General features: G+C 32.1%; 3 protein-coding genes across 6 annotated transcripts in view; all 3 read right to left on the bottom strand.

The window, feature by feature from the left end:
- Window positions 1-1,101: 1,101 nt before the first annotated feature.
- On the bottom strand, window positions 1,102-5,317 carry LOC143203906 (uncharacterized). The gene is made up of 9 exons (XM_076416231.1): window positions 5,019-5,317; window positions 4,608-4,826; window positions 4,290-4,503; window positions 3,738-4,083; window positions 2,181-2,459; window positions 1,955-2,133; window positions 1,785-1,895; window positions 1,600-1,728; window positions 1,102-1,440 (listed from the first exon to the last, which is right to left on the bottom strand). Exons 2-9 carry the CDS (start codon window positions 4,795-4,797, stop codon window positions 1,299-1,301), a joined length of 1,590 nt encoding a protein of 529 aa, XP_076272346.1. The 5' UTR covers window positions 4,798-4,826; window positions 5,019-5,317; the 3' UTR covers window positions 1,102-1,298.
- Window positions 5,318-5,502: 185 nt separating this feature from the next.
- LOC143203923 (lipopolysaccharide-induced tumor necrosis factor-alpha factor homolog) lies at window positions 5,503-6,027 on the bottom strand. The gene is made up of 2 exons (XM_076416259.1): window positions 5,785-6,027; window positions 5,503-5,734 (listed from the first exon to the last, which is right to left on the bottom strand). The coding sequence occupies exons 1-2, from the start codon at window positions 5,919-5,921 to the stop codon at window positions 5,629-5,631; spliced, it is 243 nt and encodes an 80-aa protein (XP_076272374.1). The 5' UTR covers window positions 5,922-6,027; the 3' UTR covers window positions 5,503-5,628.
- Window positions 6,028-6,931: 904 nt separating this feature from the next.
- LOC143203921 (lipopolysaccharide-induced tumor necrosis factor-alpha factor homolog) overlaps window positions 6,932-12,334 on the bottom strand; it is a 26,627-nt gene continuing 21,224 nt past the window's right edge. Inside the window, exons 1-5 of one of the 4 annotated variants that reach the window (XM_076416252.1) lie at window positions 8,564-8,626; window positions 8,298-8,420; window positions 7,722-7,885; window positions 7,519-7,666; window positions 6,932-7,449 (exon numbers count right to left, since the gene is read on the bottom strand). In XM_076416252.1, the coding sequence (XP_076272367.1) occupies window positions 7,347-7,449; window positions 7,519-7,666; window positions 7,722-7,872 (402 nt within the window). In that variant the 5' untranslated portion in view covers window positions 7,873-7,885; window positions 8,298-8,420; window positions 8,564-8,626 and the 3' untranslated portion in view covers window positions 6,932-7,346. Of the gene's footprint in view, window positions 7,450-7,518; window positions 7,667-7,721; window positions 7,886-8,297; window positions 8,421-8,563; window positions 8,805-12,334 lie in introns of those variants that run through there. The other 3 variants (XM_076416253.1, XM_076416254.1, XM_076416255.1) reach the window with 3 other exon arrangements.

The raw sequence follows: 12,334 nt of genomic DNA, 5'->3' as shown, positions 1-12,334 counted from the left end.
AAAACGAACAAAATTAATCTTAGTATTAAAATTGTCTTCGAAATGGGACAACTTATATTATACAATATTCATCAAAATATACTAAATACAAATAATAATTGCACATAGGAAAATGTCTTGACCATACGGCAAACATGTTAATATTTTCTTCCAACATTTTAAAAGTAGTGATTCTTCGAAGCGTTAAAAAATAATTATCCCAGTTTTAGATCCTTCCAGAAAAATAAATTGCTTTCTCGCTAAAGGGTTCGGAGTAAAACAAAAGTGACAGTAATCACAAAGCGAAATATCACGACCATATGGTGAATGTAATTGGTACGCGGTGAAAAACCTACTTATAACGTCCCGTGTGGCCAACCAAACTTATTATTTTCCTATCCATTATGCAAACCGTCTGTTATCAAAATCAATCCATTTTTTATTGCATTTAACAATTCGATCAATTTGATAGCTATTGATCAAGGATTCCACAATTCGCAATTTAGAGCAAAGCCAACTTCTGTACACGTTAATCTAGAAGTAGAGAGCATTCCGTAGGTTCCATTTAAGGTGTTCACTACCGATGACAATCTAATTATAAACGGTTGGGAAAAAAGTAATTTAGTTACAAAACGAACTTAATTCATATAAATTTGAAATATTGATCCACGACTTTTATGGATCCATGACCTTCTATTCACTGTTCCTACCTTAGTGAACAATCTTAGTAGAGAGCCGCCTATCTAGGAGATTTAATATATAGCACAATTGTATATTAGCTACAAAACTATATTTAAATGCCCCCAACATCATTCTCAAGGCAGAACCATCATATATAAAATGTTTTATTTTAAAAGGTGTTACTTAAGATCAGATTTTTAAAATAATTTTAACAAACGTTCATATCTGAGCAAGCGATGAGAAGTATATAAAATTCCTATCTTAGTAAATAATAAGTTGTAATCTGCACTTATTTTTCACTAATTTTCGGACCCTTAATCACGTAGTCAAAGTACTTGGTTCACATTATCATAAATTCAATAACTGCCTTACTTCAACAACTAGAAACTTAACTTGAAGAACGTGGGAAAAGGAAAAAGGATCTTAAAAAAAAAATAAAAACAAAATATAACAAAATATATAAGTCCTTACTATCCATATAAATCATTGAATAACTAACTCTATATATCAGAATATTGGCACATAATTAATCACTATATTACCAGTAATTTCTTGATAAATCATACAAATCTTATAAATGTTGCTTGGCCACTTATAGACCAAGAATGATATAAATGGAAACATTTCAGTGACCAATATTAGTTGTAGAAATTCTCTATACCTACACTAGGATCATTCTTAATCTTAACGTTCCCTAATTTGGCTTTTGCTTCTTCGGCCCATTGCTGAATTGTTCTCAAGTCAATCTCTTTATCGTCCGTATGCAGTGGACATTTTGGACTAAAACCAAAATGGTGAGTCAGCAGTAAACCAACAAAACCACACAACCAATGATGCAATGATAATGTAAATGATAAATGGGAAAACATTGATATTATTGCCTAATTGATACGACCACAAGCAGAAAGAGAGGGATACGTGAATTATGTTTCTACTTACAGTACCCCAAAATGATCATAACCCTCAATTGGCTGGCGACATATGTAGCACATCATTGCCCCGCAGTTGCATATCATTTTATTGCAGCCCGTTGTCTTGATGAACATTTTGTTACATTTGTAACATGTCCTTGAAGATGTATCCATTTATCATATTTACATATACTGGTTATACCAATAACCTACCTGGCTAAGGCTTCCGTCATCCTGTTCTCGATAAAAATTCGTCTCTGCACATCCTCGTCATACTCGATCTCGTCACATCTTTGTGGAATGTGGGATTCGTGACGACATAACCTAAAGAAAAATATGAAACGTACAGGTTCTGTTATTTAAAAAAACAGACTATTCCTTACCGACACGATTCCTTGCGACAATCCGGGTTCAAACATTTAAATATATTTGAGCTTGGTAGTGGAACATCGGTGAAATCACAAAATGGACAGGTCTCCATACCATCCACGTTAGCTCTTCGGATTTCCTCGCTCTGGACTTTTATCATCAACGCGTCAAACTTCTCCTGTCCCAGAACGTTCTAAAAAAGTCTAATAAAAGATATATCAACGTAACATTAAAACCTACCTGCACTGTCGGCATGGTGAACTTAGAATCACACATCGAACAATCGAAATTATATTCACCGTCCCCCATCTTAACCATAATAGCTTGATGTAGACACTTTTTACAAAATATACAGCCCTTCTGACAAATGAAACATTCCTCGGGTATCAATTCATCATAACAAATAAGACAATCTTTGAGCAAATTCAGTTGGCGTGCCTCTTCTTTGAAAATATCATAGGTATCTTTTTTATATTTGCTATAGCTGTTGATAATTTTCCTATGCTGGAGGAAAGCAACCTAAAAATAAATATATGTTAATAAAAATTGTGCTTCGTTTATGTAAAATCACAATAACAATATGCTTGCACGTATTCTGATAATTTCTTCACTAAAAAAAACACTTATTGAGAAAAAATTTACAATATTTTACATTTTTTACAAAATTTTACCGTGTCCGGAGAATGATGTTGGTTTGGCAGTTATGTATTTTCGTACTTATTCAGTATTTCGAAACCGTATATCAAGTAAGCCATGCTGTGATTGATCTTTCCAAATAGTAACAAGAAGGCGCTATGCCTGATTAGTACCCTGGGTGTGGCTAAAGAGTGTTGTGATATAGAAGGAGAACCTGAAGAGGCATATCTTATTCACTATTGCTGGTTTTTTTTTTGTAAAAATACGTTATTTATGACCATAAATGTTATGCTTTGTTGTCGAAATAGATGACTCTCCTCAATTAATCCATGACTTTTTACGATTAGAATTGTCCTAGTAGATCCTCATCAATTTGCATCGTTAATATGCCACAGAAAACTCTTCTTTTTTGTCTATAGTGGTACTTGGTATTTTCAGCTTTAGATTTCGCTGAACAAAATACCTGCCAACACCTAGTATATTCAGTTATTTTTCAACGGCGCTGTCCATATATATATATCCAAGAAAGAGCAAAGTAGTATAAAATATTCTTGCAAACACTTTATTGAATATTGCACAAAACTAAAAATGCTAAACCATCATGAACAAAGTGCAGCAAAGAATATCAGAAAGAAGTTAAGATATGGATGAGAAGTTACACATGCCTAATTGTTGAAACCAAGAAAGAGCGACCAAAAATGTGTAGAAAAATTAAAGAAAATGTGGCCTATAATTATAAACAAATAATCAAAATGTTAAACAAAAATTAATAAATAGGAAGGAACTATTGAATCATTGTCAAAACTCCAAAGATTATAAAACAACAGGGCAGTGGCCTCAACTAGTAATGGGATATCAAAATTAACACACTGTGTTAATTTGCTACCGCTATTGAATGTGTTCAGCGGCTTACTTGTGCTGGGGCTGTGGGAAATCAAGACATTCGCAGCAAAACAAAAGAAGACTCCAGTTTCATGTTGACATTGTAATATTGCAACTCAGGGATAACACTGTAGAACATAAGTTCAAAAGTATTAAACTATTTATACCTGTGTAGTATAGTAAAGTGTGTATTATTACAGTTATTAAGTACCAATAGGTCCTCCAATATGAGCCACAATACCAAAAAATACAAGGGGAAAAATAAGGAGATACACTTACCAGTTTCAATAGTGTGATATTTGCGATACTGGGAAAGTTTTCAGCACGGCGAGGTTTCTTTAAACCATTATGGATAATGTCCAAATGATCACAGCAGTGCAATAAATTTTTGTTCCTAATAGATAATGTGAGATCAATGTGCCTCTTTCTTATACAAGGATATTTATTGTAAAGGAAAACTTTGGCATAAAACAGGTCATCATCAGTTATATTTTCATCATCCAACACATTCGCATAAGACTCATTCTTAAAATCTTCATTAGGGTTAGGAAATAGCTCCAAGAACTTATCTCTATTATTTACAGCCTCCCTGTAACGAGCCAAAGTGGACTCATCTTTCTGTCTCCTATGAACAAAACATCAAAGTAATATTAAATTAAAATTAGTAAATCATAGTATTTCATCATTATAATTCAGTAATTGATTCAATCACTTCAACAGTTTGGTCACAGAAATTGAAAGACAATAAATATAGTGATAATTTTAGTTAATAAAAATGATTCTATATCTAAAGATTTCACACTGGATTATTATAAAGCAAAAATAAAATACTTGATATATTCTTCCATTTTGGGATAATCTTTCGTTTCTATGGCTGCAGACAAAAAGTTTTCAACACTTTCAATACCCTGCTTTGCATAGTTCATAGCCTGTCCCCTTAGATATTCAGGATCGGCGTCTGGTAAAGCATCTCTATACTGGGCCCATATTGCTTTCCAATCGAGTCCAGCAGCAGGTCCAACATTCTCAACAGGAATATTATATCCTAAAATTTATTATTATGATAATTCATAAAATACATAACCTAAAAACAAACTAAATAATTACGTTTAACAAGTCTAAAACAATAACAATCAACTAATTACATACCAGCAGCTTCATCTCCATTCAATTCCACATTATCTGGAAGAAAATCACCAGACAATAATAATACCATTTGTTCATACTTTTGCTCTGGGTTATCACTAGGCAAGCTTTCCTCTATAATAGCTATAATATCAAGCAATTGTTCTTCAGGACGGTCTGGAAATACGTTCTTAAGTACACTTAAATAATCCATTTCTGAATTATGATTGACCAAATTGACAGCTAAAATAACATTAGAATAGCTTTTAAAAAATCTAAGATATGAATATCTATCAACTTAAGATAACATAACAAGAGATAATACATATATATTAATAAATTTGCTAGTTAAGCCTTCAATATATTCAACTTTTTACAAATCTGCACTATATTTACTCTTTGTGAATATATACATTTTTAATACATTTAACTTACCCAGTCTTTGTTTGATGAATTGTGTATCTCTCAGAAAACTTGTTGGAACTTATCTTATAATGAGGTTGTGTATTGGGTTTTTTTCTTATGTGTTTCTTTTCTTAGATACATTTATTTATAGCAGTAGTGTGCTGAACAGATTTAAATTAATATGAGCCTCCAATAGAAAATATTTTTAGAATGCATTTATCAATAATGTTGGCTCTTTAATCGGTTTCATTAAATCCCCGTATTTGAAGGGAATTTACTAATCTTCCAATGAGGATAAATAATTCGAAAATTATTTTGATGAGTGTTATGTTGCCTATATTTGAAATATACAGCATGGCCTTAATTTAATGTTACAAAAAATATTAAGCAAAAGCAAGCTGATATAGTAACACGTACATATATGATAAGTAATAAAATATATAAAGCTAAATATAACAATATATAATTTAAATAAACAAAGCAAGTTATGACAAATTATTTATAAACAAGTCAATATAATAGGAAACTGTAAAAGAAATATTTTTATATTTAATTTTTAATACATTTATTTATGCCATATAACAATGTCGTAAATATTGCTAAAAACAGGCAAATTTTGCTTTTGCGGAGCATCTTTCTATTAATTGGCATAAGTTCCCAAGTAAGTGTCACATCTAGGGCAATAATGTAATTTATCTTTGCATGAAGGTACACAATATGGAATCAAGCAACAGCAACAACAACCTCTGGAACAAAATTACAGAAAACAAAAACTTATGATTATTGTTTTACTCACCCAAGAAAACACAATATAAGGGCCAATAAATGAGTTTTTTTACTGGGCTTGGTTTTAATAACAGTAGTTATTGGTTTGTTGCAAAACGGGCAAGTCATAAAAATGGGATCAGGACCGTATCGTATATTTGTAGTCATATTTTGTATATGCGATAATACGAATGAGTCTTAAAATAAATAATTTATGTCAAAATAAATATAAAGTCATACGTCAAGACTTCAATCAAATCAAATAATACCAAATAATAAAATAAATAATATCATACTCTGCGGACAATATGTTTGAAGTAACATCAAATATATCTGTATTATATAATATATTATTAATATTATTATATCGAAATATCTGCATTACGTGATGGAATGGCGAAGGTGATGGAATTACGTAGTTTCATGTTCAAATCGTTTAATTGAAAAAGTTGGCATGAATGGTTGGATAGATTATCACAGCTCCTGATGAATAATTCCTTCCTTTATAAATGTAATAAGTTATTTACGTTTTATCATCAACTTTTTTCGTCTTGTCTGAGCAGGAGTTCACAAATAAAAACTAGATTCAATAAATTTTTTACTCTTAATTCGCGTGGATCCCAATTATTGAGCTGTTTTCATATTCAGTCTTATGTAAATGGGTCAATATTATCTTATAGTTGATTATCTTTAGTTAAATGTGTCGGTCTACCTCGAAATGTTTATGTTTTAACAATTGGTCGGTGAAGTTTTATTAACATTTAGATTTCCGGAATAACAATAGCATACCAATTCTGAGCTTGGTGTTCATTTAAATATCTATCACCGTAAACACTACCCAATTTTCGATGAGTACATGCTGCCTCTTTCTCTTTTCGGAAATAAAAAACCAAATATGACGAAAATGACTACATGGGATCTTCATTTCCAACGCTTGATAACTTGGAATTAAGTAAACAAATGGTGATTCTTACCTGGAATGTTACTTCTTAACTACCTGGTAATTTACTGAGAAATTAATTAGAAGTAAATCTGTAATATTTGATCGTTAAATTAATCTCATTAAGCATTTGAGATACATTCTTCTGTAGATTAAATTTTCAAAGAAGTTTGAATATATAATTTAATATAATTCTATTACACAATTGGAGGTTAGGGGTACTGGATAAAAACATGGATCTATTTTTATTTCTATAATAAGCAAGTACATTTAGCCTCTCAACTGAGGTTTAAAGATTCTTTGAAAGGATAATAATATCTTTGATATTCTCTGATACTGTATATTGGTAACAGCACATTGTGAAAACAAAAACTGGTCATGAGTAATAGTAACTTCTTCATCAAGTACCATTAAATTTTTAATAAAAATATATATTTATATTTGGTATATACACATTTAGAATGAAGATAAACTAATTTAATACCTAAACATCATTGACTATTAAATACTAAACAGCATTAAAATATATTGACTAATTATGTATATTAAACATATTTACGATATATTATGGCAATATTTGATTATGTGAAGAAATCTGATAATGATACATTGATATTATAAGACACTCCAATAGCTTTATATCATCACAAAAATTAAGGAGAATATTCGGCCAAGTAGGCCTTGCAATTTGGACAGAAGTGCTTCTTGCTTTGACAGGAGTCCATGCAATATGGTATACAGCAACACAACCAGCACCTAGAAAGACAAAATATGAAAATAATGCCAGTCTGACAAAATCTCATCTTCTTCTCCGAAGTCACTTACCCACATACAAAGAGGAGTAAAGCAGATAAATGGGTTTTGGTGTTGGGTTCAGTCTCCACGGTCGTGGTAATAGCAGCGTGACAATAGGGACATGTTACACCGATGGGTTCAGGACCATATGCTGCAGGTGCTGTAGTTGTAACAATCACTGAAATTAAATGAATTAAATATACGAAGAGGGGCTAACGGGGAATAATAGATACCAGTATGTCCGACTGATGGTGTTTGCATTCCAATAGGGGGATATCCAGCTTGGGGCGGTGGAGGATATCCAGGTTGGGGTGGTGGTGGATAGGCGCCCGGGGGATACATCACCGGTTGTGGTGCGTAAGGTGGCGGTAATTCTTTTTCCATTTTTATTCAATCACTAAAACAGAAAAGGCACTGTTAAGTATAATGAAGAAAATGGTGAATGCGCCAGTGATAAAAACAAAATTAAATATATTAATAATTACTGCATTTAATAGTAATTAAATTCACTTATATTTTGTCTAATAATAATTTTAATTGACGAGAATTCGTTATGTAATGTAGATACATAATTAAGATCCAAATATTGCTATAAAAATTATTTCAAGTATTGATTATATTTCACCATTTTGCACAATTATGTTGGGTGAGTATAAAATAAAAATGGTAATGGTTTCCGTGATAGTAATAATGTTAGTTATACCTTCGATCTGCACTAATGTATCATTTTTATAATATAATTTTAAATAATATCTGTATATACTGTTAATGAAACCTATTTAAATTATAATTAACTAGAATGTACCAACCTGATTCGCTTTATTTAAACTGAGACACGATAGTAACTATATTGGGCAGATGTACGAACTAAATAAATCCTAAACCATACGGAATTTTTATCAGGATTACCGTTTATCCAGCTTTTACAACACCTACGTCAAAAATTTATTGCGAATAAATTAATGTTACGAAAAACCATCAATAATTACAGACGGACTTTGGTAAATGGACAGTCGTGGCGTTTTGATGAGTTTGCCACGTCCGATGGACATAAACTAGGCAAAAAAAACCTCACCTGTAATAGTTCCTGACGTGCAGCAAACACCAACTAATAATAAACATGCCCTAAGCTCGCTCTTATCGCTATATAACAATTAGTCATACGTTTCTCACCTTTTTATTTATTAGTGTTATTCGAACGTTGTTAACAATGCTGGGAAAAAATAGAAGGCCGCGAATTGACAAAACAACGGACTCTCAATGAATTTGTTTAACTACGGAAACAACTCAGTATAAATAAGTTCGCTGTATCGCTGGATGCGTTGCACTGGTATCTCACTAAACCGCAAATGGATTTTCTTAAGTTTCTCGCGGATATTTAACGTTAATTTTCGTCTAATATCTTAACGATTGCCTAAGCAAACATGTTTTATTTCATATTTTATACCAGGAACTGATATAAGTCATATATCTGGTCTTAATTTTTTCCTAGACCCTATATGCTTTTATCAAAATAGATGACGAATTTTTTGATAAAGGATGTAAATTAATTTAAAAGTAACTACATTAGATACTTCTACATTAGATACGCTTAGTACAATCAAGTATAATAGATAACCAAAGCGAGTAAGGGATTAATCTATAAGTATGTATACCTCAAATTAAAATAATACTAAACTACTTAAGCTAAAGTTAAGAATATATTCAGAGTATAAGAGATCTAGTTCAGTTAGGTTTTGATATACAACAACATTTTAACCTAAATAAAATAATTAAACAAACATGTTATCAAATATAATTTGTTTTAATATTATAGTACATCTAAAAACTACAGTTAATTATACAGCCACAAAAGTTTATAGGTTAGAGTAACTTCTTATGACTATTGCTTTCAAGAATTTTGAATACGTCTGAAAATTGGATGACTTTGACAGACTCATTGGTTTACATGTTTGGACTAATTAGACAGCATTGTATCTCTTTTTAACTAAAATAAAATAAGAAAAAAATTATTGTCTTATTCTAAAACGAATTTACAAATTGCGGCAGAAAATACATTAAACATCTTGATGACGTATGTACAAAAAAACTTTGAATAGACTATATGTAGTATAGATTCCATGGCACCACCTTAAGCATAATTCAGAATGTTCATGTTCTTCATTATTTCTGAAAAGCTTATTGTAAAATTTAGGGTGTTGAATGTCTTTAAGATTTAATCGATCGTGTCAAACTTTGTCGAAAGCTTGTGCTGCGGCTAAGAAAATTGCAAAACTTATTTCCTTTACCTGTTCGAAACAAAATTCCTTTAACGCCTTAAAAAATTAATGCTAACACTTTGTGGGTTGGATCTTGAATAGAAACTTGCTGAAAAGCCAAGTTTATACCGCTCTTTATTATCTGGTTTTCAGGATTATCTTCATAATGGACGGAACGATTCATTGATACTCGGATGTAAAAAGAAAAGAGTGTAAAATATAATTTTTAAAATTCTTATAATAACATTTTGATTATTATGAAATATGTTATGAAAACTTAAATATTAAAATGCAGCAAAAATTTAAATATACTATTGAATAGTTTCACAATATTATTGAGTAATCTAATACATTCAAAGTAATTAATGTTTTCAGTTTTAATTAAATAAGATTATTTCTAAAATTTTTAATAAAAAAGGTAACCTGATACTAGTTAGGCCTCTATTATCTATAGCTACAAATTTGATAAATAAATAAAATGAATAGACTATATACACTATTTCCAGTAATAGCTTCCATGTTAGTGATTTAGCAACTCTTCAGGAATTCTTCAGGTTTTAAGGCGAAATCTTGGATCATTGGTAATTAATTGTAGCACTTTGTTTGGCGTTGGATTACTAGTTGATTTTATGTTTTAGTGCTACGTTGAGTATCTTCCGACTAACCAATACAGTTGCTTGACTTTGAATCTAATTTGCTCTGCATTTTGTCTGACATGATGTTTCAAGTTTAACCTACAATAAGATGGACACTGAGGTATTTAACTGATTCTGCTTAAGGAATCGGGCACTCATCAAGTGATATAATTAGGTTTTTGTCTTTTCGCCGCAGCGAAAAATTGACATAGACAGATTTGGAGATATTAAGATGTGTTTCCCAGTCTTTACTCCATTTGTAGACTGCTGTAGCCTTAGGCAGAGATATGATTACCAAGTACTATTTCTTTTGTTGTTGGGACATCAGCAATGTAGCGCAAATTCAGGAGTGACCCGATGACATTATCCTGGAAAAGTCCAGCCGAAATAGTTTTAAGTGTTGAGAATGCCCCTTCGTGCGAGACTGTATATTTTATTTAGAAAAAATATAATTCCAGTACTCGACGGTAAGTCCGCTCATTTTGTAGATTAATCCTAAATACCATACCCAGCCAAAAGTTTGTGAGACGTCCAGGAATAACAGGTCAACTGAAAAGTCCCCGGCTTACCATAGTAAAACATATTTTTTTGGCAAAATTAGTTTATTTATTCAACATAATTCCCTTCAAGGGTGATACACTGATTATAGGGACACTCCGACTTTTCGATACCATTTTTGTAGTACGATTTGTCCTTTGCTTCAAAATAGGTCTTAGTTTCGTCGATCACCTCTTCATTCGACGAGAATTTCTTCCCAGCATTCTTTTGAGATCTGAGAACAGGAAATAGTCGCTGGGGCCAGATTTAGAGAATACGGTAGATGAGGAAGCAATTTGAAGTCCAATTTATAGATTTTTGACACGGTGCATTGTCTTGATGAAGCAGCACATTCTTTTTCTTTAAATTCGGCCGTTTTCGGTTCCAATAACGCTATGTAATAGTCGCTGTTGATGGTCCTTTCTTTTTCATGGTAGTCAATGAAAATTATTCCATGCGCATCCCAAAATACAGGCGCCATAACCTTGTCAAGAGGACTGTTGCGTTTTCCCACGCTTTGGAGCGGATACATCGTGTGCAGTCCACTCGGATGACTGTCGATTGGACTTCTGAGTGAAATGATGGAGCCATGTTTCATCCATTGTTACATATCGACGCAAAACTCAAGTTAATTACGTTTGATCATCTTCAAACACTGCTCCGAATCATCAACTCGTCGTTGTTTTTGGTCAAAAGTGAGCTCTTACGGCACCCACTTTGCACAGAGCTTTCTCGTAAACAAATATTCGTGAATGATATGATGTACACGTTCAGTTGAAATCTTTAGAGTGTCTGCTATTTCATTCAATTTCAATTTTCGTTCACTCAAAATAGTTTTGTGGATTTTTTAAATGTTTTCGCCGGTAACAACCTCCTTTGGGCGTCCACTGCGTTCACGGTCTTCGGTGCTCATTTCACCACGTCTAAATTTAACATACCAATTCTTGATGGTTGATTTTCCTGGGGCAGTGTCCGGAAACTCGGTATCAAGCCAAGTTCTTGCTTCAACTGTATTTTTTCCCTTCAGAAAGCAATATTTTATCAACATGTGAAATTCCTTTTTATCAATTCTTTCAACAATGACAAAAGTTGCTTCACTAAAAATGCTATAATTCACAAACTAATGATCTGATAGCTGTCAAATTTATACACGCGTCTTTTGAGGGTTAGGGCCAACTAAAAAACATACGGATTTAATTCTAGTAGCGCCATCTATGTGTCAGGCTGGATATTATTCAATTGACCTGTTATTGTAGTGCAGTATTTTTTTTTGAATTTTCAATAAACGCAGTTACTTTGTTCACTTGGTAGTTTGTCGAGTGGTGATTTCGAAATCCAAACTGGAAATCTGGTATTTCTATAGATAGTTTAAGGCATTTTAACAGCGGTTTCTTCAATTTTCAAACCCAGCATAGT

The sequence above is a fragment of the Rhynchophorus ferrugineus genome, unplaced genomic scaffold, assembly GCF_030347505.1.
Source record: "Rhynchophorus ferrugineus isolate W39M unplaced genomic scaffold, kcgeb_rfMv2 rfM10, whole genome shotgun sequence".
In the NCBI taxonomy this organism is placed as follows: Eukaryota; Metazoa; Arthropoda; class Insecta; order Coleoptera; family Curculionidae; genus Rhynchophorus; species Rhynchophorus ferrugineus.
This window is presented reverse-complemented; position numbering and strand designations above follow the sequence as displayed.